We start from the raw sequence: 21,879 nt of genomic DNA, 5'->3' as shown, positions 1-21,879 counted from the left end.
GGTTTCACATTGCAATGACGAAGCCCCCTTCTCGCCCCACGTGTCAGTTGAAGTGCCCCCCACCCCCCAAACGAAGAACGACCGTCCAGAGGTGATAAAAACCCATGATCTACCCACTGCTACATGCCAACGAATGCCCTCAACGTTTGCGCCAAGCGAGAGCGTGCGCGATAATGAATTGCCATCGTTTAATCTGTCCCTTGACGCGCTCTCGTTTGGCTGATAAGTGGCTAAAACAACAACAAAAAATTAACCCGTAAAATCCTTTATATGCGTGGCATCGGTTTTATTTTATTATTCATTTCTGTTTTTCTTGAGTAAGAGTTTAATTTTTATCACATTGGTATTTTAAATTAAATATGAAATGTTTTTTTCCCCTAAAAAGTGTAAAATTTGGGAATTTTTTTCACGAAAATAAATTGTCACGCACAACGAGTCTGTGTGCAAAATGTCAGCTCGATTGAATCACGGGAAGTGGGTTAAAAAACGACCGAAAATTTGCACGGTCATAAGCGCGCAAGCAAGCAAGCCAGTGAACTTAATATAAAGGATTTAAAAATAAGCTCAACACACTCGCCAACAACGCTGCCTTCAAGTTACTGAAGTAGAAAATCGGCGACGTTTTACGCAATAGCCCTTCTTCAAAAGAGATGCACAGCTGGGCCAGAGAGATTGAGTTCATCAGAGTAGGAGATTTCGCCTCTCGCAGCATGGATCCTGATGAGAATGACATGTTTTAAATGTTTCTGAGCAAGTTTTTAATGGTCAAAACAACTGTACAATGTGATACCGAGGGCCTGTCAAACCAATGATGATCTTGAACAACTGGAACTGTATGTATGTTGAATTTCTTTCTCACCGTACGTAGCCAACCGTGCTAATCGGAGGTATCGGTTACAATGATCCAGGCCCTGACTCGTTCGTTTGGGCATTCACGATGACATCGTTTTCTCACGAAAGATTAATGAGTTTGAAAAGCTAATAATCGCGAGCGTCCTTCTACATGGGCATGTTTGGCCAATAATTAGTGGTTTCATTCGTGTGGGATGAAATCGGAGCACCTGGAGATGTCACTAGCCACTGATGCTACCCTTGGCTAGGAATCGAACTAATTTCACCAAACCGAATGCACCACCGCTCCCATACTTTATAAAGATTAAAGTCATATTTATTCTAGAGCCATTGAGACATGCGTAATTCGCCCTATTGGATAGAGTAGGAAAAAAACATTTAAAGAGTGAAATTAAACATTTTCCCTTGCATTAAAAAAATAATAATACACATCTCACCTAAATTGTCTTCAACCATCACACTGCAGGTGACAAGGGATATGTTTCTGCTTTCTTTTCACTGCTCGACTTTGAAAATCCCTCCTATGGTCTCTTTGTCCAACTTAAAATAACATCGCTCAGTTCAAGAAACCCATCGACGATTTTCTATTACCTTCTCAAGAAGTGCAGTTTGTTGCTGACCGTTCGGCATTTTGGGCCTCTGCCCCAGGTTATCAGTAACCTTGAAGTTTAAATGGATCTTTCACGATGGCTCAGAAAGCTTTTCAAAACGAGTTGTTTCGAAACTACTTCACGTAGACGCAAACCTCACGCAATTCTTCAAAACCTAAATTCCTTCATCGACGTTGTCCGTCTCCCGCACCTCCAATTAGCACGGTTGGTGACGTATGGTGCGAAAGAAGTTCAACATACGTACGTACAAATATTGCCGTAGACCATGTCAAATCTTCTTCTTGGTTCTTTCGGTACAGTCACGTAGAATGGAAATAATAAAATAATAAAAATAAAGCTATAAAATAAGTGAGAATTATTTTATTACGTTTAATTTTTATTATTTTATTATTTCCAAGTCACGTACAATGGAAATAATAAAATAATAAAAATAAAACATTTTAAAATAAGTGAGAATTATTTTATTATGTTTTATTTTTATTATTTTATTATTTCCATTCTACGTGACTTTACCGAAAGAACCAAGAAGATGAATCCCTGCAGTCACGAAAGCTTTAAATCTATGTCAAATCTCTCTGACGGTAGAGTTAGAGGCGACTGCCGGCTCACGGGGCAGTGATTATGAGTTCGAATGTAAACGGCTTGAAATATTTTACCCCCCCCCCCCTACACGTGAAGAACCGTGGTTTGAGATATACAACAGGGATAATATTGAAATAAATTGGTGGCACAGTGCTTGGCGCACTCTGCTATTTACCACGTGGCCCGAGTTTGCTTCTGATCTGCTATCCCCCCCTTCTCCTCCATAAACCTAACTGAGCAGCGTGCTGCACTAAGGCCAAAACGAGCGCCACTGCGCAGGGAGGCTTTCATCCTCTCGTGACTTGACAATGGGCGGTACATTATTGTTATGACATGTTTCATTTGTGCCTTAAATTATAGGCAACATTCAAATGTTCACTGGCCCGATAAGCATTGTATGATTGTGAAATACGATTCAATGTGGCGCTGCAATGTTCCGAGTCTTGATTACAATTTTTTTAAAATCACAGTTGCTGAGCATAGGCACACAACGCCGAGCGGTCAGCAACAAACAGCACTATTTATCATCTATTGAAGAAGGTGTAAGCGCTGTGACCTGCAGTGGGGTGGCCGAACAGTGTGAATGAGACGAAAGAGTCTGGTCAGACCGAGTCCTCAACGTGGATGGAGGAATAAATGAGCGAAGTTCATTGGGGAAAGTGTTACCATGGCAGGAGCGACCGAAGAGTGATCAGAAGGCAACTGACTGCTGGCAGGACTTGAGTGACCAGCAAGTGACTGCTGCAATACAGTGTAATATATTATAACATCTATAGCACAACGAACCAACTCAGCAAATAATTGAACATGAGCGCTGTGATGTTTAAATTAATTTATTTCTTCTTCCATTATTGGTCTTACTGAATATTGTGTCAATGTCACATAATAAGCACGTCTATGTATTTGTACTTGGTTGTTTAATATAGCAACTATACGTTACTTTAAAAGTCACCACCGCAGAATATAAGGCACACAATGCACACGGCATTATAATTTACCTCTATATTGTCAGACATTATCACAGATATGCGCGTTATCAACAATGCGTAATACGAATTTGTCATCATGCTAAATATGTACATAATATTTTACACAATTTTTCAATGTTTAAGCGTGTTTTGAGATGATATGAAAACCAACAACCATATGAAACTGTACCACGTTATTGATTGTAATAACACAACTTGTTGGTATGAAATAGCCTAGCATCATTTCATATTGGCTTGCGGTAAACATCCATGCATAGAGTTGTGTGTATGTACATGTTTCATCACATTTCTAAAGGTGCTACCCTGCAATGACCTACTCGCGCCACTGCTGCTGGAAGTACCTCCACTTAGAGGGGGCACGAGAGAATCCCTCTTGAAGGTATTTTGGTCTACTCTTCCACACGGGTCAGACTTCTTGCAAAAGGTGGAAGGACCGACATTTTCCCCCACCACCAGTGACCTACCGATTGCAAAACGGTGATGTACCTATTAACAGTTCATAACGCGGTGGCGAGATGTTAACGACCTCGCCTGCTATAGAGGAGGTCGTGGGTTCGATCTCGAACCTGACGCCTGCTGCTGTATATTCGGAGTTTGCATTTCACTCTCCCCGTGGTCGCGTGGATTTTTCTCCGGGTCCTCCGGTTTTTCCCTCCACATTTATAATCAGCGTGCATTTAGAGCTGTTATACATTCACACGTGACAAGCCACTTTGCTAAACTATAATTGGTGGCCAGGTCGCTTCTGAAAAAGAGCTATATAGCTCAGTGGGCCTTACGTGGTAAAATAAAAAAAAGTTTAGACGGAGGTGGCAGGGGGATTTAAGAGACGTGCAGCATTGTTGAAACTGCCGCGCCGGGAGATTGAATTGAACCGACGACTTCCGAATGGCAAGTCAGGTGCGCTCACCGTTTACATCATGGCAGTATCCCCGTTTCACGTACATGATACACATGAAGAACAAAACGCTACCTTGTTAATATAAACAATATTCCTTTTTATTGAGCAATTACGGAAACAAGAAGCTTCATACAGACTTGGCCTGAGGCATTAATATCGTTCAATAAATTCTTTATTGCTACGAAAACCAGCAGCCGTTTCCCTTCAATGCGAATACAAGCCATTGTGCAAGTGTTTGGTAGAGCGGTGGGAAGAGTGGTTAGCACACGGTGTCATGAACTAGGCACTCCCGGGTTCGATTCCCAGCCACGGTTAACATCGGTTGCGTGATATAACTGGTCTTGTCCCGAAGCCCCACTGACCAGCGTGGTGAAGTATGGTCAAATAATTGCCATCACCGAGACGGTGTGGGTAAACCTTTGTCCAACAGTATCTTGACATAGGACTGCACATTATTTGAATGTGTTAGATATACAATATTGTTGCTGGCTGAGCGTACACTTGGTAAAGCTGGTTTGTATTGCATTCATGACCACTGGAGTAAAATGCAGTCCTATACACTTACTACAGATGCATTTTTTTGCCGAGTAATTTAAAAGTAAACAAAAGCAAATGACACAGGCTGCCTAAGAACGCCTTGTTCATGATGAGAAAGGAAATTACCGTTAGTCGCAATAGGGCTATGAACGCGGTACTAAGTGAAACCATTGTGCGCCTACTTCTCAAGTTCATTACACGACATCAACTGAAAGACTCACTTATGAGCACATTCATCATAATTATGTCATAATTCATGTCTTTCGCTGTGACTGCAATGTGCAGGGCGTGCTCCTCGCTTTCCGTCACTCACAAAGCACTGTCAACTCCCGTGGGATTAAAGTCACTTTTCGAATTTAAATGCACGCCAGTGGAATTGCCGACTTCCCACGCAAGGAAGATACTCCCCCCCCGGGTTTCAACTTGCGCCGTAAACAATGAGTCGAAATTGAACGGCATCAGAACATCGCACGGCAGACTTACAACGGAGGACAATCAAGAATAGCCCGCAGTGCGAATTGCTGTCACCCGCCTCGAACCATGGACCGCATTGCACCGCTTCGATCATTCTCCGGCAGCGTTTCAGATATTCACCATGTTGCTTGTTTCTGAAGCCGTTCACTGGCTCACTCGCCATCCTCGACACGAACATTTCTCGTCAACCCCCCCACCCCCCTGCCATAACGAAATGAGAAGACTCAAATGACTCACGAGTTTGTGACTGAATGATTGTGCTCGCATCTGTGTGCGTTGTTGTTATTCCCATTACCGCGGTTGGCTACGTACGGTGCGAAAGAAGCTCAACATACATACTTTGTGGAAATGTCGACTCGTTTGACGTCAACGCTCAAATCTCAGCGATATTTAAAACGTCTTAAGATGTGCACGATCATTTACCCGTCTAAGAGGCAATGCTGCATTGTGTTCACAAATACTGCATTGTCCATTATTATCGTTATTCACAGCGTGGGCGAGTGAAATTTTCAAAGGGAAGTTCCTTCCATATCGTTCCCGTGCCACGCTTACTACTACTTGCATAGGGCTACACGGGAAGGAAGGGTTTCCCTCTCCCCAAGGCAATTTAACGTATTAGCCCGTGGCCTTCGCGCTGGCAATTGATCAGGATATATATACACACACTGGAGTTGGCACGCAGTGTCAAACGTGCAGTCCGTACCTCTCAACAAAAGAAATCGTTAATTGTGCAACTCTGTGGCTTGGACTGCCAATTCATGAATTACCTTGAGTTGCCTTGCTATTCGCCTCCACTCTATACTAAGTTGTACAAAATGCCACACGTGTGCTTACTGCCTTGCCTACCTGCCTACCTCTGCGGGTGTCTCATATATCAAGGTGTACACACGCGGACGTGCCAGCCACGTGCTTTAGTGTACGGTGCATTACACGTGGTGAGCGTGCATGGGCATCATCGGCACGGACTGCCCCTTCATCCAGCAGTAGATTGCGAGGCTGGCTGGCTGGCTGATAGAATAGTGCACCTGCAGGTAGCGTTAAACAAGAGTGTAGCTTAATACGCCCGTAATTATGCGTTCCCTTAATCGAATGTGAATAGAAACTAGTTCTGCTGAACCGACAATTAGTTACCGTAATTACGTTTTCCCCGAAACAGTAATGACCGGAGAAAGGGTTACGCCGGACTCACAATTAGCTTTTTAAATATATAAATGTTAGGGGTACGGTTCTTAAATGACTTTCCTGAACACGAGCGCGTAATTTCATCTTTTGCTTTCTAAAAACCTAGATCTCGCCGTGGGGCGTACGATGAACACAACGCGATTGTGAGCACGCCTTCGTTCGGGAGGGGGGGGAATTGATTGTGCGCAGCGTGCAATTGAGAAACGTGTTTTTGTTTGGTGGGAATGCAGCCGCATTTAAAGGTTACGTGATTTTTTATTGGACGTGAAGTCCGCTAAGTGTGAAACTATACACGCAACCATTACTTAAACGTATAGGCTTTCAGTGCAATGCTATAGATGTTCTTTTCAACCTCGATTTAAACTCAAGGAACCGCCTTGGCATATGGTTTGAAGGAGACTAAGACATACATTGCCACTGCAATCAACGCCTAATCACTACCTTGACACACTGTGTAAAACACGCCAACGTTTCGGTTCACGGCCCATCCACAGATCGATTTCCCTTATTGCTTTGAAAATGGGCAACATCCCAAAAGACTATAGGTTGCATTTCTCTTTTAAGTATTGCTATTAAACTATGTAAAATGTATTCGAAGGTGGTATAGAGTTTGCCACCACTTTGTCGATGTATGTTATGCATGCTCTTTAAAGCTAAGCAAGGTTGACCCGAGATAATGCATGGAAGGGTGGCCACTATGCATAAAACATGCGTTTTAAGTCTCCTGTGGGGCTAATTTTTCCAGCCAAGGTTAGTGCAACAACATCCATTGTCCTGAACGATGCTCCGACGTCTATGACCACCCGCTTTCATCAATCCCGCACTAACAAGCATGGTGAAGTATGGTCAAACAACCCTCCCGGCCTACATGCTGGCACGGGGAAGGCCCTAATCCAGCAGTGGATGGACAAAGATGGGCAGTGCCTGTACATTCTACGCATAATCGTGGCCGATTGTTTTGTTCCTATACCTTGCTCGGACAAGTGACAGCTACGGGATGTGAGCGAGTGTGATGTGCACGTGTGCACAGACAATTCTGCCACGTGGACCCGAATTCATCCAGCCAACTCGGCATGCACGCCGTCGAAGCAGGATCGAAACACGTTTGCACGGATATACAGGGCGATCCATTTAAAGATATCCCCACGGCGTTCTAATGATCCCCCCCCCCCTTTTATTTTTAAACGGGCGATTGAACGCCGTGAAAGCGACGTCTCCGTAATCTCGCAGAGCGTTCACAGATTTAATAGGTGCGGTAAAATCAGCCGGACGAAAAGTAGGGTTGATGTTTTTGTGGGGTCTCTGTAAATGGATCACCCCGTATTATACACGTGGGGGGGGGGGGAAGAGGCTGCGTTGGCGGGGGGCGGCTTTGTGCACCATGCACCGACTGAACCCCATGCGAACTCAAAGCAGCACAGTCATTGCCTGTGGCTAAACTATACTCGTGACACCGCATTCTTGGATGTGAAAACGATACACGCACTACTTTTTTTTCTTAAATAACAAAAAAAACCCTCCCATGTTCAAGCATGTTTTTGTTGTTGTTTTTGGAAGGCACATTTTTATTTGCCCGTATAGCCGTCCGTCAAGGCCCACCTCTCTCTTCTCGACGCAAACACGAGTTAGGGTCGCTTAACTATGACGGTACAATGTATATATACACACACACAAGATACACACACGCACACAAAATCTGCTCCCGTAATCAAGCACCACCGCTCAACTTGTCAGTGCAACGTTGCGTCAACTTTACTGTTGTTTCTCTCTCTCTCTCTCAAATCACCTTTTATATATATAAAATGAAACACTTTAACGAGTCTCAGGTTTCAATATCATTCCGTACGGGGGGGCGGTTCTTTCCCGTCTCTCCCTTTTCCACACACGCAAAAAAAGTAAAGCATCCCTTTCATATACAAAAAAATGACACATTTTGCACATTCAACGAACTGCGCGTGAAAACTTTTGTGAAACTTCAGGGGTTGTTGTTGTTGCATGTGCTCACAAAATCTGCACGCAGCCCGGTACAATGGAAGTATAAGTACGGTATGTAATATACTCAAGGTGTCGTACAATAAGCGATACACAGTATAGCATTATACAATACGCAAGTAAAACATACACTGTGTCGGTGTGGCAACAGCAATGTCCATAACAGTTGGGACTTGTGTCTGTGTGTTTAACCGCAATATGACAGTAATTGAATGTATTATACGGTTGTTCTTTTACAGCAATTTGCACATCATTTGTTTTTGCATTGCGTAAAAAAAAGATACCGCCACACATGCACCAACGCTTAAAGCGCATTTCTTTGTGTTTTTTTAATAATGCTCTATAATTCTATACATTTCTTTGCATTGTCAAAACAAAATAAACAAATCCTATCCAATGTGTTATAAGGTACGTGCTCGCTGCAAACATCGATCAGCATCAATGACAACGAGACATTAACCAACGGCAATGTCGTCAGGTTTGCAAATCCTGCATCTCGCATCTACAGGACGAAGATCAATGTGTGCAGTGTGTGTAAAAAATTAAACCATCACGTGCGACCTCACGCAAACGGGGGCACTAAATCAGGGGTGGCACGGGACAGCAATTATCATTTCCTATAAAGGAGCATTTCACAAAAATGCCGCCACTTATTGATTATTTTTGCTGTATTGCAAAAAACACCAGTTACGGTTACTTTATTAAAAAAAACAAGCCACTGTCCATTGGATTGATGAACCCAGATGTGTTCTGCCAAATTCTCCGGAAAGTAATCAAGACGCACCAAAAAACAACAACCACGTGCCCGAGTGTGAATATAAAGTTCTGCAAATATGGTCACACACACACCTGCCGGGTTATAAGAAGCATCCCTCAAGTTTCGTTTTTAAAATACAGGGGGGAGGAAAAGTGCGTCTTAGAATCCAGAGAATAGGGTGCTGCATGAACCTGAACATCGGAACATTAATTTGAATTTAATATTTACCTACGTGATTTATGATTTTATTTCTATGATTATTTCTATTCTTTTATTTATTTATTTTTATTTTTACCCACGTGACTTTACCGGAAAAACCTAAGAGTATGAATCCTTGCAGTCACGAAGGCTTCAAATCTAGAATCGGAACAACACACGGGCCGTTCACACGCACACACACACATTCTTCGGCACGCTGTAGATATGTTACGGATGTTTATTTACCGTGTGAACAACAACACAAAAAATAATGAAAGGTAGAACCTACATTTGATTATGCGCTGAATTAAAATACTGCATTAAAAGTTGCGCGTTTTAAAGGTTTTAGGCTTTCGTTTGACATTTAATTTTCTGTTATTAGCGGACAAATGTAAAAAAAAAATACCAAAACATCAGGTGCCCCCCCCGCCACCACCTCCGCGACTTGAGATTTAGTCAATGTCAATCAACATATTGTGTCTGTGCACACAAACACCCATCCGTGACCTGGTCACTTTGTATAAGCATTGTACATACACACTGCCCAGTAAATTCCTTATCACAACCATACGCGGGTCGAGGTAGAGTGATCGTATTTTTAAGGCCAGTCTTTCTGTTAAGTTTTCGCACACAAATAGCAGCTATCGTAAGGTTTTTTTTTGGAAAGGGGGGGGGTGATCGGGAAAATTGGGGAGATGTTGGGAAATCGGCTCGGAAAGAGATGCTCGCGAAATGTCAAAACTGCCTACGCATTACAAAGTCCCGTCCGTTGACACTTTTGGGATGGAGGAAAAGGTTACTTTTTGTTTTAAATAGTTAAAAGGCTAAAAACCTATTCGTGTTATCTGCGTTGCAGGCAAGAGGACTTCTCGCTCAGAGGTGGCGCAATTGGTCCGCGCAAGTGTCCAAGTCGCGTCTAACATTCCGACCCAGGATAATTCTATCGCGTTCATCTATACAGCCACTTGTGAAGGATGTGGTCGTGCAGATTTTCCGAGATAGCGTGCAGGGGATGAGGCTGGTCCGCTTGAAAAAAACAACGATATCGGAAAAACAAAAACAAGTCTTAAACAAACAGAAAACAAATCATTATTCGCCAGCCGGAGGAAGTCCAACACCTTTCATCGGCGCATTCTGGCCGAAACTCGTTAACCACGTTTTTAAATAAATCTCAAATGCGAACACCACCACCGCCACTGTCACCGATGAGGTCTTTCTTTTGGTGGCTGGAAGCGGCGGTACACAAAGGACCCCGTCCCCAGCACCGAGACGATTGACAGCTTGGCTGTATCCGCCGTCTTGCAGGACGCTGGCCACGTGTAAGGGACGGAGAGATACCTCGCACATTCTCTCGGCTGTAGGTGCTGGCCCCCTTCCTTGCAATAGGCCTCTTACGCTGCTTCGATACCAGCTACCCAGGCGTGGGTCCGCTCCTTGTCCGGCTTCAACTTCAGTTGGCAGCCGGTGGGTTGGGGAAGACGGAGCCGAACTTCAACAACAACAAAACACAACACGCGTTGAACGAAAGCTTGGCGCTCGAGTGAAATTGTCCTGGGTGAGACGACGACGACGATGATGATGTTGATGAGATGGTGGTGGTGGCTTGTTTTGACGTGGTGCTCAGCTTATAGTAGTGCTAAGCTTGCTTACTGCCTCCGCCACCGATGATGTTGCTGCTGCTGCTGCTGGTGGCGCTGCTCAGTCGCCAGTCGCGGGTTTGATGTCCACATGGCAGAGGCAGCAGCAGCTTGAAGGGGGTCGCTCCACAACCACCACCACCCTGTCCACACAACAACGAGCGATGGCACCGACGCGAGACCGTACGGCAACAGGACAAGGAGCTCGGGGTAAGGAAGGCGACTTTCCCCCCTCCCCTCCCTCCCTCTCCCCTCGCTACCGTCGCCTCGTGCCGCTGTTGATGAGGTACAGGACGATGTCCTGGTGTCCTCCGAAGGCTGCGATGTGCAGGGCGCTCCACCCGTCACGCGTGGCCAACCTGGGGTCAGCCCCGAACTGCACGAGGAGTTTCACGAGCTCCAAGTTGCCCGCGATGACCGAGCGATGAAGAGCCGTCTGGCCCTCGGGGCCGAAAAACGAGTTCACGTTGAACTGTTCGCCGGCACCGGCCGTGGCGTCTTGCAGGAGGGCCTGGAGCTTGCTGGTGTCACCTCGACTCACCGCCTCCTGGAAGATGCGCTGGTACGAGGAGGAGGAGGAGCAGGAGGGCATCTCAGCTTGGCTCATGGTCGCCACGGCCACCCCACCACACACGTGTGCGTGGGCCCTCTCGCTCACCTCACCCACGGTCGGAAGCGAACGAGGAGATGGCTTTTGGTGGCACTCTCTCACTTGGGTTTTTGGTAAATGATGGACGGGGCCACCCACACCACCACCACCCCCAGTATTGTCACCACCACCACCGGCACCGCCGCACACGTGCCGAGTCGCTCTGGGTTTCTTATTTTCTCGTCCAAGCCTTCCTCCTCCTCCTTCTTGTTCTCTCAGTTCACTCGCTCGTCCTTGTTGTCCGGCGGCGTCGTTTAACTCGGTTCTGTCTCGGTCTTCACTCGACTTCGGTGGACTTCTTGAGCGTTCCTCCCCAAAGCTCCCGGCGCCAATTTCCTCACCGCCTGCGCCACTTCACAAGTAGCGCGCTTTATGATTTTTTAATTCCCCAAAAAAAACGTGGGGAGATGGAGGAGGGGGGGTGCGTGAAGGGCGCCTCGCTGTGCACTGCGGTCTGTGGGAACTCCGCAGACAGACGCGGGGCTTTTTAACGCTGGGGGGCTGGTGGCGGTGGTCGGGGGTTTCAATGGAGAAGAGGTTCACCCCAGCCACCCCCTACGGCGGTCTCCTCTGTCGCGCCGCACAGACGTCGCTGTTTCTAAACCGTGCTGCGGAGACCCCAAGCACCACCATCAGCCCCCACCACCACCAGCCCCCACCACCACCAACCCCAACTACCAGCCCCACCACCACCAGCCCCAGCCTCAACCACCACCACCAGCCCCACCACCACCACCAGCCCCAACCACCACCAGCCCCAACCACCAGCCCCACCACCACCCCCACCACCACCACCAGCCCCAACCACCACCAGCCCCAACTACCACCCCCACCACCACCACTAGCCCCAACCACCACCAGCCCCAACCACCACCAGCTCCAACCATCAGCCCCACCACCACCCCCACCACCATCACTAGCCCCAACCACCACCAGCCCCAACCACCACCACCAGCCCACCACCATCAGCCCCCACCACCACCACTAGCCCCAACCACCACCACTATCCCCAACCACCACCACCACCACCAGCCCCAACCACCACCACCAGCCCCAACCACCACCAGCTCCAACCACCACCACCACGAGCCCCACCACCAGCAGCCCCCACCACCAGCCCCAACCACCACCAGCCCAAACAACCACCACCACCACAACCACCACCAGTCCCACCACCACCATCAGCCCCCCCCCCCCACCACCAGCTTCAACCACCACAACCACCACCACCACCAGTCCCAACAACCACAACCAGCGCCACCACCACCCCCAACCACCACTATCAGCCCCCACCACCACCAGCCTCAACCACCACAACAACCACCACCAGCGCCACCACCACCCCCAACCACCACCAGCCCCACCAGAACCAGCCCCACGCCGCTCTTCACTTAACAAATGATAACTGGTTGCGTATTACCGTACCGTATGTAACCTACCCGCACACACGTATTACTGGCGATGTTAATAACATAAATAATAAGTGGGAGTTATGTTTGAATGAATGACACACGTTAGTTAATTCGCACATTGTTCGGTTAGTCAATTCACCCGATATGCCGTGTAACACCCGACATGAACACGTTCGATGCTGTCACCGTGGTGGTTGTTAGTGATTGTCACACTCGCGTGCGGTGTGGTTTAATGTGGCCAACGTGGAAGAGTAGGCCAAATACCATCTAGAGGCGCTCTCCAGTGCTCCAATTAAGTGGATGCCCTTCCGCCAGCAGTGGCGTGAGCGAGCAATTGCAGGGCTGTACCTTTACCTTGTAATGTATGGAGAGAGCGGTGGTACGGCGGTTAGCGCACTGCACTTCAAACCTTCATCCAGGCGTTTCTCATCTTCTCAGTGTCTTTTAAAATCGTGCATTTTACATAGGATTTCTTAACGTATCATTAAGGTTACAGACGAGAGGGAGGAGCCTGCCATGAAGACTGTGCATTGTTAGAATGTTGTTATATTAAGATAGGTTTATACATTAAAAGGGTAGTGGTTAGTTTCCTAAAACCATAAAAAGCACGTTCAGCAATTCCTACCTTAAATTGCTGTAAATTACAAAGGGGAACTCAACGTACATTTGTGCTTAAACAATAAACTATGCAGGCATTTTGTGATGGCAATATAAATGGCAATGATTGTGTTGATAATAAATTAAAACATTGATTTTTAAATACTACGTGATGTTGGAAACCAATTTACAGAAAGTTTGGTTGTTATCAAAATTCAAACTTTAAACATGCAGTGTGCAATCTGGAGTTTAATCCCAAAATTCATAGCATCATTGAAATGAATTGCTCAATGTTAATTCCAGTAATTAACACTGGTACATGAACATTTACTAATTATGTGGTGATGTTGCTTTGACAGTGATGCACAAGCTCACTCCACATTTGTCAAAAACACTTTTGCCTTAACAGTAAATATATAATAGGCAACGTTTTGGGAAATGGCCCTTCTTAATAGCACATCAAAAACGTTATTTGTGTTATTGTGCTATGTTTATGGGAGTCTGCCAGCATCATGTTAATATATTTTGCTCGTGATGTATGTACATTACTCAGAGCGAACGATTGTACCTCAACTGGACATGTGTGAAAAAGAGCTTTATCGCTCACTGGATTCCTCCAGAATAAAGATTCTGATTCTGAGCTGTTCGGAAAGCAAGACAGCTCACTCCAAGTGATTATGGCCAGTGGGCAAAAATAACCCAGAAGCAACCAAAAGCAGGAAACAGTGCCCAGGAATAAATCCCCCGCGGAGATGGAGCAATGAGATTGGCTTTCGCGTGAAAGGTGCTCGCTGCATTGTTGGACCATGAGGCACGGCCAATAGCTTGGGAAGGCCTTCATCCAGCAGTGGATTGACATGGCTGACGATGAAGCTTACTGTGAAGGAAACCGCCGGGGGCCATCCACTTAGTAGGTACGCAAAAATCTGTCAAAACGTGACCCCTCACCCCCCTCCCTGTACGCACGCGGACTTTTTACACCCCCCCATCCTATAGAACGGCCGATATTTAATCCACCCAGAAACGATCAAGGATGAATAATATTCACGTGTTTAAGCAAACAGACAGTCCACCGCCGGACTATCTAACTCATTTGAAGGACAATGTAGACAAATTATTATCGAGGCTTCACACCCCCCCCCCCACCGTTTCCTATGCGTACATTGTCAATAGACCCCCCCATACGCAAGGGTACGCATTTGGGTTCACCCCCCTCCATGCGTACTGAATGGATGTCCCCTTACGAGTTAAAGATATGAAATGGCTGATTCCGTAATCGGAGGCTGACAGTGTCCTGTGTAAAACTAATGTTCAGGAGGTCAACGCCAATATTGAGGTTTGCTGGCCACGAGAGGGCTGGGAGGGGAGAGTTCGTCGAGTTTTAGCGATTCCGCCAATGAAGGAGCGCAGACTGCGGTGATTTATAACAAAAAAATTAACCCGTAAAAACTAAGTTTTTCACTATAAATCCTTTATATGCGTGGCGGCTAGAGTCCTCTCGTCCTCTGGCTTGAGATGGCTGCCACCTATGGGTCAGATGATTGCCTGCCACCATTAAGCAATTGGTAATTAAATATAATTTCTTTTTTCCTAAAAAGTGTAAAATTTTGGAAAAAAATTTTCACGAAAAAATTGTCACGCACAACGAGTCTGTGTGCAAAATGTCAGCTCGATTGGATCACGGGAAGTGGGTTAAAAAACGACCGAAATGTTTGCACGCGCGTAAGCGCGCAAGCAAGTGAACTTAATATAAAGGATTTAAATATAGTCGAGTTTGTGTTGTATGGCCACTTGCACCTTGGTGTTTGTCTTTAATGTATCCTCGAGTCCACGTGCCTCTATGGGATTACTGCAGTGCTGAATATGGCTCCATAGTAGTAGGTTTTTACCCTTTTAAACTGGTACAAAACTGACACCTTTATTCCAGGCATCATGTTTGCAATAACCACAACACAAGTAGTCAAAAAAGCAAACAAAAAGAATCAACTCTGATAATGATAATAATATGCACTGTCCTTGAAGGTGATTGGTCCACACCCGAGACGGCTTTCTTTAGAGCCTAGTCCAATCAACTTCATTATCAGAGTTGCTTTTTTGACTACTTGTGTTGTGGTTATTGCAAACATGATGCCTTGAATAAAGGTGTCAGTTTTGTACCAGTTTAAAAGGGTAAAAACCTACTACTTTATTTTGCCACTGGTAAAAGAGATCTCAATGTAAATGGTTCCATAGTTTAGGCAGCACGGCCACAATCACACTCTACCCGCAGATCATGACTTCTAATTTCCACATTTACGAAGGGAGAGATGTGGCTTGCACATCGCCCCGTTGATATGCACCTGATGCGTTTGCTTGGTACACCAGCGGAGTGCATAACTGAACACATTTTTTAGTTTTTACTTTAGCCAGGTAAGGCCCTCTTGAGCTATATCGATCTTTTTCAGAAGCGACCTGGCTATCAGAATTGATTGTTTAATTAAGTGCCTTATAAAGTGGAAATGTAGAGCAGCCAAATACGCCAAAAGCGTCTTTATATATATGTGTAGAAGCAAAAACCGCAGGACCCGGAAAGAAAAAAAATCCACTCGACCACGGGAAGAGAGGACACGCAAACTATCGTGTTTTTTATTGGTTCTTTCGGTAAATTAACGTAGAAGGGAAATAATAAAATTAAAACAAGAAAATTCTCACGTTTCGATTGCAACACAAGCAATCATCATCAGGTGTGAAAACCACAGCAATATATATTTTTTAAAGTGGCGTTTTTTTTGCTGTGGTTTTCACACCTGATGATTGCTTGTGTTGCAATCGAAACGTCGTGAGAATTTAATTGTAAAATTTGTATTATTTTATTACTTCCCGTCTACGTGACTTTACCAAAAGAACCAAGAAGATGAATCCCTGCAGTCACGAAAGCTTTAAATCGAAATTTTTCGTGTTTTTGTGTTGTTCGTTGTTGTAACTTTCTTACCCACCCCTACTAGACATGTGAAACATTACTTTACAGCTCTTCGGATTCCTCTGCTACAAATATTCTGACCCGACGACTTTCTGCACACCAGGCGATGGAGTTAACATCTCGACTGAAACCACAACACATTCTCATCGCTGTCAACCCCTTGTCAGTGCCTCTTACTTATTACAGACCAATTCACAGCTCATTGGTCACCCCGTGCCCTTATAAATATCAACGTTCCTCCTGCAAAGAAACACAAACAAGACAAAAACTTGTTTTTTTGCAAACGTATTGAAACGGCTGCACACCGCATGGACCTCCAAATAATATTTCCCTGTACAAGATTACGGGGTTCGACCGTACGGGTTGACAATTACGCATCCTATTCTTTGGGTCTTTCGGTAAAGTCACGTAGATAGGTTCAAAGAAAATAACCAAAAAATAATAAAAATATGGGCAGTTTTTATTTTCTTTGAACCCATCTACGTGACTTTACCGAAAGACCCAAAGAATATGAATTCCCGCAGTCACGAAAGCTTTAAGTTAAGATTTAACTACGCATCCTACACCACCACCCCACCCCCCAGGACACAAAAAAGGAGCGCGAAATTTCATTCATCTCGCGGGTGCTTCTCCTGCATCTCCTGCTCCTCCTACCCACACGCAACACACGGGAGAGAGCGATGAAGACAGAAGCCGCGGCCCACGGCCACCACGGCCACTGTATCGAGTTGCCGCTCCCCGCGTTGAATTTCACCGCTGGGCGTGGGAACTTCGCATTCCTCTCCCCTCGCGGCAGCCAATGGGCGCGTCGCTCCGTGAGATTCTCCCTCGGCCGGTGGGGCTCTGCAACCCCATTGGTCGGCCAGCGAATGCTGAGTAGGCGTGGCCTGCGGTTGTGACCGCCCCTCCCCCCACCCACCACAACCTCCACCCCCCACCTCCTCCGCCTTACTCCCCCCACCACCATCCACGCGTTCAGCACCCCCCCCCACCACCCAACCTCCTCGCTCTCTCGGTCCGCCTCCGTTCTCTCTCTCCTCTCTCCCTTTGCACGACGCTGCTGCTGCTGCTGGTATGTCGGCGGTGACGTCAAGGCGTGGGAAAATCTCCCGCTCTGGTTCCCATCGGCGCGCCGAACGATGGTCGCGCATCTGTTGGGCTGCCCGGCGTTGTGCACGAACGACGCTGTTTGTTGCCTTGGGTGGGGTGTGCTCGGGTTGTGAGTACAAGAAGGATGCCCCTTGCCTCGCCTGCCTTGCCTGCTTGGAGGAATGAGAGGGGGGCTCTTTCAGTGCGGTATTGTGGGCAAGGTTTGTGGCCCTCTTTCCCTTCCAATACGGCGGTGGCTGCAAGGAGAGAGTGGGATGGGCAAAAGGTGTGAAGAGCTGGACTGGCCCTTCTCTTGACAATCAACACGAATCCATCATCTGTGGTGTTTTCACACAATAGAGGCCAACGCGAGTTTAGACGGACCCTGTGCCAGAGAAAACTTCCTCCCACTGAGCTTTTTTGGGTTGGTAGGACATTTTCGAAAGAAAAAAAATCCCAATTTATGTTGTGGTTTTTAGGACCGGCCACATATCTTTCTGATCTGGTTGTGAGCTGGATTGTGTTGGAACCCACCAGTGTCGAAAGAGAGCAGAATGGAGAATGGGCGGGTGGAGTGGGTGAAACGTCGTATTTTACACCCCAATGCACGCACTGTGGTATAAACCTGCCCCTAATTACCCGAGGAATTACACCCAACGTTTAGCAACGCACAGGCACGCACTGTAATGCGGGGCTGGGGCACTTGCAGGCTTTGTGGGAAGAAGGGGTGAACAAAACCTAAAAGATTGTAGTTGTGGGCTAGAGTTTGGTGTTGTCCCTTGACGCACTGCTTGCATTATCACTATTTTCTATTTTATTTTAACAAGGCCCACTGAGCTATATAGCTATTTTTCAGAAGCGATCTGGCTATCACAAATGATAGCTCAACGAAGTGGCCTTATGTGGAAATATATATCAGCCCAAATACTCTAAAAACATGTTTCTAAATGTGGAGAGAAAACCCGAAGGACCCGGAGAAAAATCCACGCCACCACGGAGAGAAAGAGACACACACAACGCAAACTCCATCGGCGAGGCGTTTCACAGAGACGAAGAACCAAGGCTTCCCAATCGCAGTGGCTCTGTGGTTGCAGAGGGCGAATCCGCTGGGTAAGATATAAAAGGGCCGCAAAAGCCATACGAGAATAATGAGACAAACAGACAAACACAATTTTAAAACCTGCAACCTTTTGAAATACAATACCCCACCCCCCTCGGTTCCCTGTTATTAAGCAAACTCTAGTCGGCTGCATCGGCTCATCACTCGTCACGCAAGTGAAAAAAAAAAGTGAGCTGCATATGCAAGTCACTGTACAATGCACTACGGAGCAGATGCCTGATTGAGATAAGGATAAATATAATGGGGTATTATATGGCTTGAAAAATTGTTCGGTAGCTCCCGAGTTATAAACCCAAAACAACATGTGCATTTACTGTAGGGTAGAGGGGGGGTAAGAAATCTCCAGCTGAGTTTAAACACAAGAAGTCACTGTGGCTGAGCAAAGAACGCTGATAATTTTCAGAGGTCTTGGCAGATCAAAAATAGTTGGGTCTTTACACTCGGTTTTTGTGAAGCAGCAGTGTTTGAAGCGTTTGCAGGGGTGGAGGGGGGAGAGACGTTGCCACATGTAACATTCCACATCTGTGCTGGTCCTTAGGGCTCCCCTATCTTTACGAATGTGGAACAAATGTAAAGCTAAGTGAACGAGGTCTGCTGCGGTTGTGCCAATGCCCGATTGAGTGCGCGTGCCTCTGCAGGCTGGTGCCCTTGTAAGGGGCTGTATCTGAAAAGCTGACTGGTGTGGGTTGATTCACGTCATCTGGATTTGGTATGGACACGACAATATGGAGCTCTTTGTTAAACCATTGCTGGATGAACGCCTCCCGCACGCACCGCATTGGTCGGGCTGTTTGACCATATTTCACCATGCTGGTCGATGCTGGTCGGTGCAGGTTGGTGAAGTAGGGTGGGCTGTGGGTACCGGTTCCGATATCGCTCGTCAACGATGTTGGCCGTAGCTGGGAATCGAACTGAGCAGCCGGGGGTTTGTGGCGTGGTGTGCGAACCACTGCGCTGCTGTTTTCCAAATAAAGCTGATAAAAAAATTATATATATAGGCATGTTCTCGGCAGGCACATTTGAGTGATTTGCTATGATCCAGGGGATGTGAAAATTGCAGATACAGCAAAATGTTTGCACGTGTAAAGAAATATAATTCTTTTAACATTTAATTATTTTATAATATTCCATGTCTGTAGCAGCCAAAATCAGCACACTGGATGCAATCATTAAGCTGTATAAAGAGAACGGAGATGTACACACATCGTTGCAGTTTAGCATAAGCTTTCATTTCAGAAATACTAAACTCAGGGCATGCACCTTTTGACCCGAAACAGCACAATGGGAATTCACCAAAGTTTGAAATTTTTGCAACTCTGATACTGAAACATCAGTGTGCTGCAAAACGCAGGCAAGAAAGCATTTGTGGATTCAGCTTTATCTGCTGAGCATATGCTATGCCGAGATAAAGACATTTGACCTCATCACAACCAGTGTCAGTGGACAGAATTCTGGAACAATATGAAAGCACCAAAAGCGTTTATTTTCATCACCAGATTCTTATCACAAAACAATGTAAATCGTGTTGTGATGTTTGCCATAAACCTAGAGTAACAGCTTTAAGCAAATGCAGATGTACATTGGCTGCTTAAGTCTTCTGGATAACTTTTACACTCAAAACCAAAACATCCGACTGTTAATAAAGATTAAACCATGCTTAAAACCATCCCACAAAACTTTGGTTTCATATTAAACAATTTAAAAAAATTAGAAAGAATTCTTTAATTTTTAATAGACAAATAAGACGACCTTAAAATTTGTAAGTTTTAAGACTTTAAAACTAACGTAACACCAAGAAAGATTTCTTCAACCGTTGAACGCAACCGAACAATTTTAAGCGTAATTATTTTTGTTGCAACACCCACTCGTAAAACGTGGAGGTGTCGCCTTCCGTGGACAGCACATCGGCAAACTGCGAGAGGATGCGAGAAAAGTGCGACCCCTCCCAGAACACCTTCCCGCAAGTTACGCAGCAGTAAAAGAACTGCACCGTTTCCAAGACACCTTGGGGAATTGCCTCGGCCAGGAGCGCGGTTCCGTTTGCGAATGATGCCGTGTTTGCATCAAGTTCTTGATTCTCCACGAAGCAGGCCGGGTAGTATCGTGGTGTCCGCGAAGACCAACTCTCGCTCGCCCTTGACATCGTCTTCTCCGGAACGGGGAGTGCCACCACACCTTCTTGCCAGCTTTTACCCGCAAAATCTGCAGATGTAAAGTAGACAAACATGGTACAGGCGGGGCATCATAAGCATAATAAATAGCATGACACTGAACTTAGCTTTGGGTAATTTTCAAACTTTTCTAAATGTCTCAAGGTTAATACAACATTTGAATTAAAATCCTCAATGTAATTCCAAAAGTCTGATGGAAGTATTTATTTATATACAAGGTATATTTTATTCTGTAAAAAGAACACATTTTTTAAAGTTTTGCAGTAAGAGAAAGTCAAACATGTTAAGTTACACAAGTTTTATTCTTGAATTTTTTTCAGAAAATTCAAATCCAGAAAAAAAACTGATGGATATGTAACAATACAAGCACAGTCACGAAAATTGTTCACCCAAGTCCAATTCCCACCATACTCAACAAGCAAGAGGCTCTTGACAAACACGGCTAACTTTTATTGACATCCGCTAAACACACTCAACATCAGACCTGTGGATGTTCGCGCCCTCATGTCAGTAAACGACTGGGGCCAATGTGGATTTTTGTCAAGTCTACGGCGAAAGAAGGCAAGCCTTGAGCTGTGCTACGATTTTGCGCCCATGAGAGAACGCTGTGGCCCAAGCTCTCAGCCCGACCGGAGGACCAAACAGGGCTCTCGTTTGAAGCCGAGTGTCTGTTGGGGCACCTCCTCCCGGCGTGTTTGCCGTGTGGCTTTTTGGCAACTCAGGTGAACAAATATTGACGCGGCAAAAGTCGAGAGACGTCTCTGTTAAGGCTGCTGTTTGTGGCAGCGTGTCCCAGGCGTTCAGGCCCAAATCCACTACGGGAGGCGATGGGAAAAATCTTGCAAAGCAAATGGTGACATTTTTCGTTTTTGAGAATTAAAGAAAAGCATTTCCAGAAAAAGTGGCAAAAGGAAGTTATCGACTTGCTTATGAATTATGGAATCACGACTCGGCGGGGGGGGGGGGGTAATAAAGGTAATGTGACATGAAACGGTATTGCAGTGGTTAGCGCCCTGCGCGACGCACCTGTGCGACGTAAGTTTGATTTCTGACTCATGGGTAACATTGGTAGAGGGTGATATATGGACCGGTCCTGGGCTACTCCCTGCAGTAAAATGTGATACATTAGACGATGAGGCACTTACTTCACATAGTTCACTAACATAGAGT

General features: G+C 45.9%; 2 protein-coding genes across 4 annotated transcripts in view; both read right to left on the bottom strand.

Annotated features, from left to right (window-relative positions):
* Positions 1-7,663: 7,663 nt before the first annotated feature.
* NRARP (NOTCH regulated ankyrin repeat protein) lies at positions 7,664-11,855 on the bottom strand. The gene has a single exon (XM_078603315.1). The coding sequence runs from the start codon at positions 11,317-11,319 to the stop codon at positions 10,969-10,971; it is 351 nt and encodes a 116-aa protein (XP_078459441.1). The 5' UTR covers positions 11,320-11,855; the 3' UTR covers positions 7,664-10,968.
* An 8,145-nt stretch (positions 11,856-20,000) lies between these two features.
* The window catches only part of EXD3 (exonuclease 3'-5' domain containing 3), a 94,455-nt gene continuing 92,576 nt past the window's right edge, over positions 20,001-21,879 (bottom strand). For all 3 annotated transcript variants that reach the window (XM_078603311.1, XM_078603313.1, XM_078603312.1), the window contains one exon: positions 20,001-20,740. In XM_078603311.1, coding sequence (XP_078459437.1) covers positions 20,382-20,740 — 359 coding nt within the window. In that variant the 3' untranslated portion in view covers positions 20,001-20,381. The remainder of the gene's footprint in view (positions 20,741-21,879) is intronic.

This window comes from Lampetra planeri, chromosome 20 (genome assembly GCF_965212315.1).
Source record: "Lampetra planeri chromosome 20, kcLamPlan1.2.h2, whole genome shotgun sequence".
Classification (NCBI taxonomy): Eukaryota; Metazoa; Chordata; class Hyperoartia; order Petromyzontiformes; family Petromyzontidae; genus Lampetra; species Lampetra planeri.
This window is presented reverse-complemented; position numbering and strand designations above follow the sequence as displayed.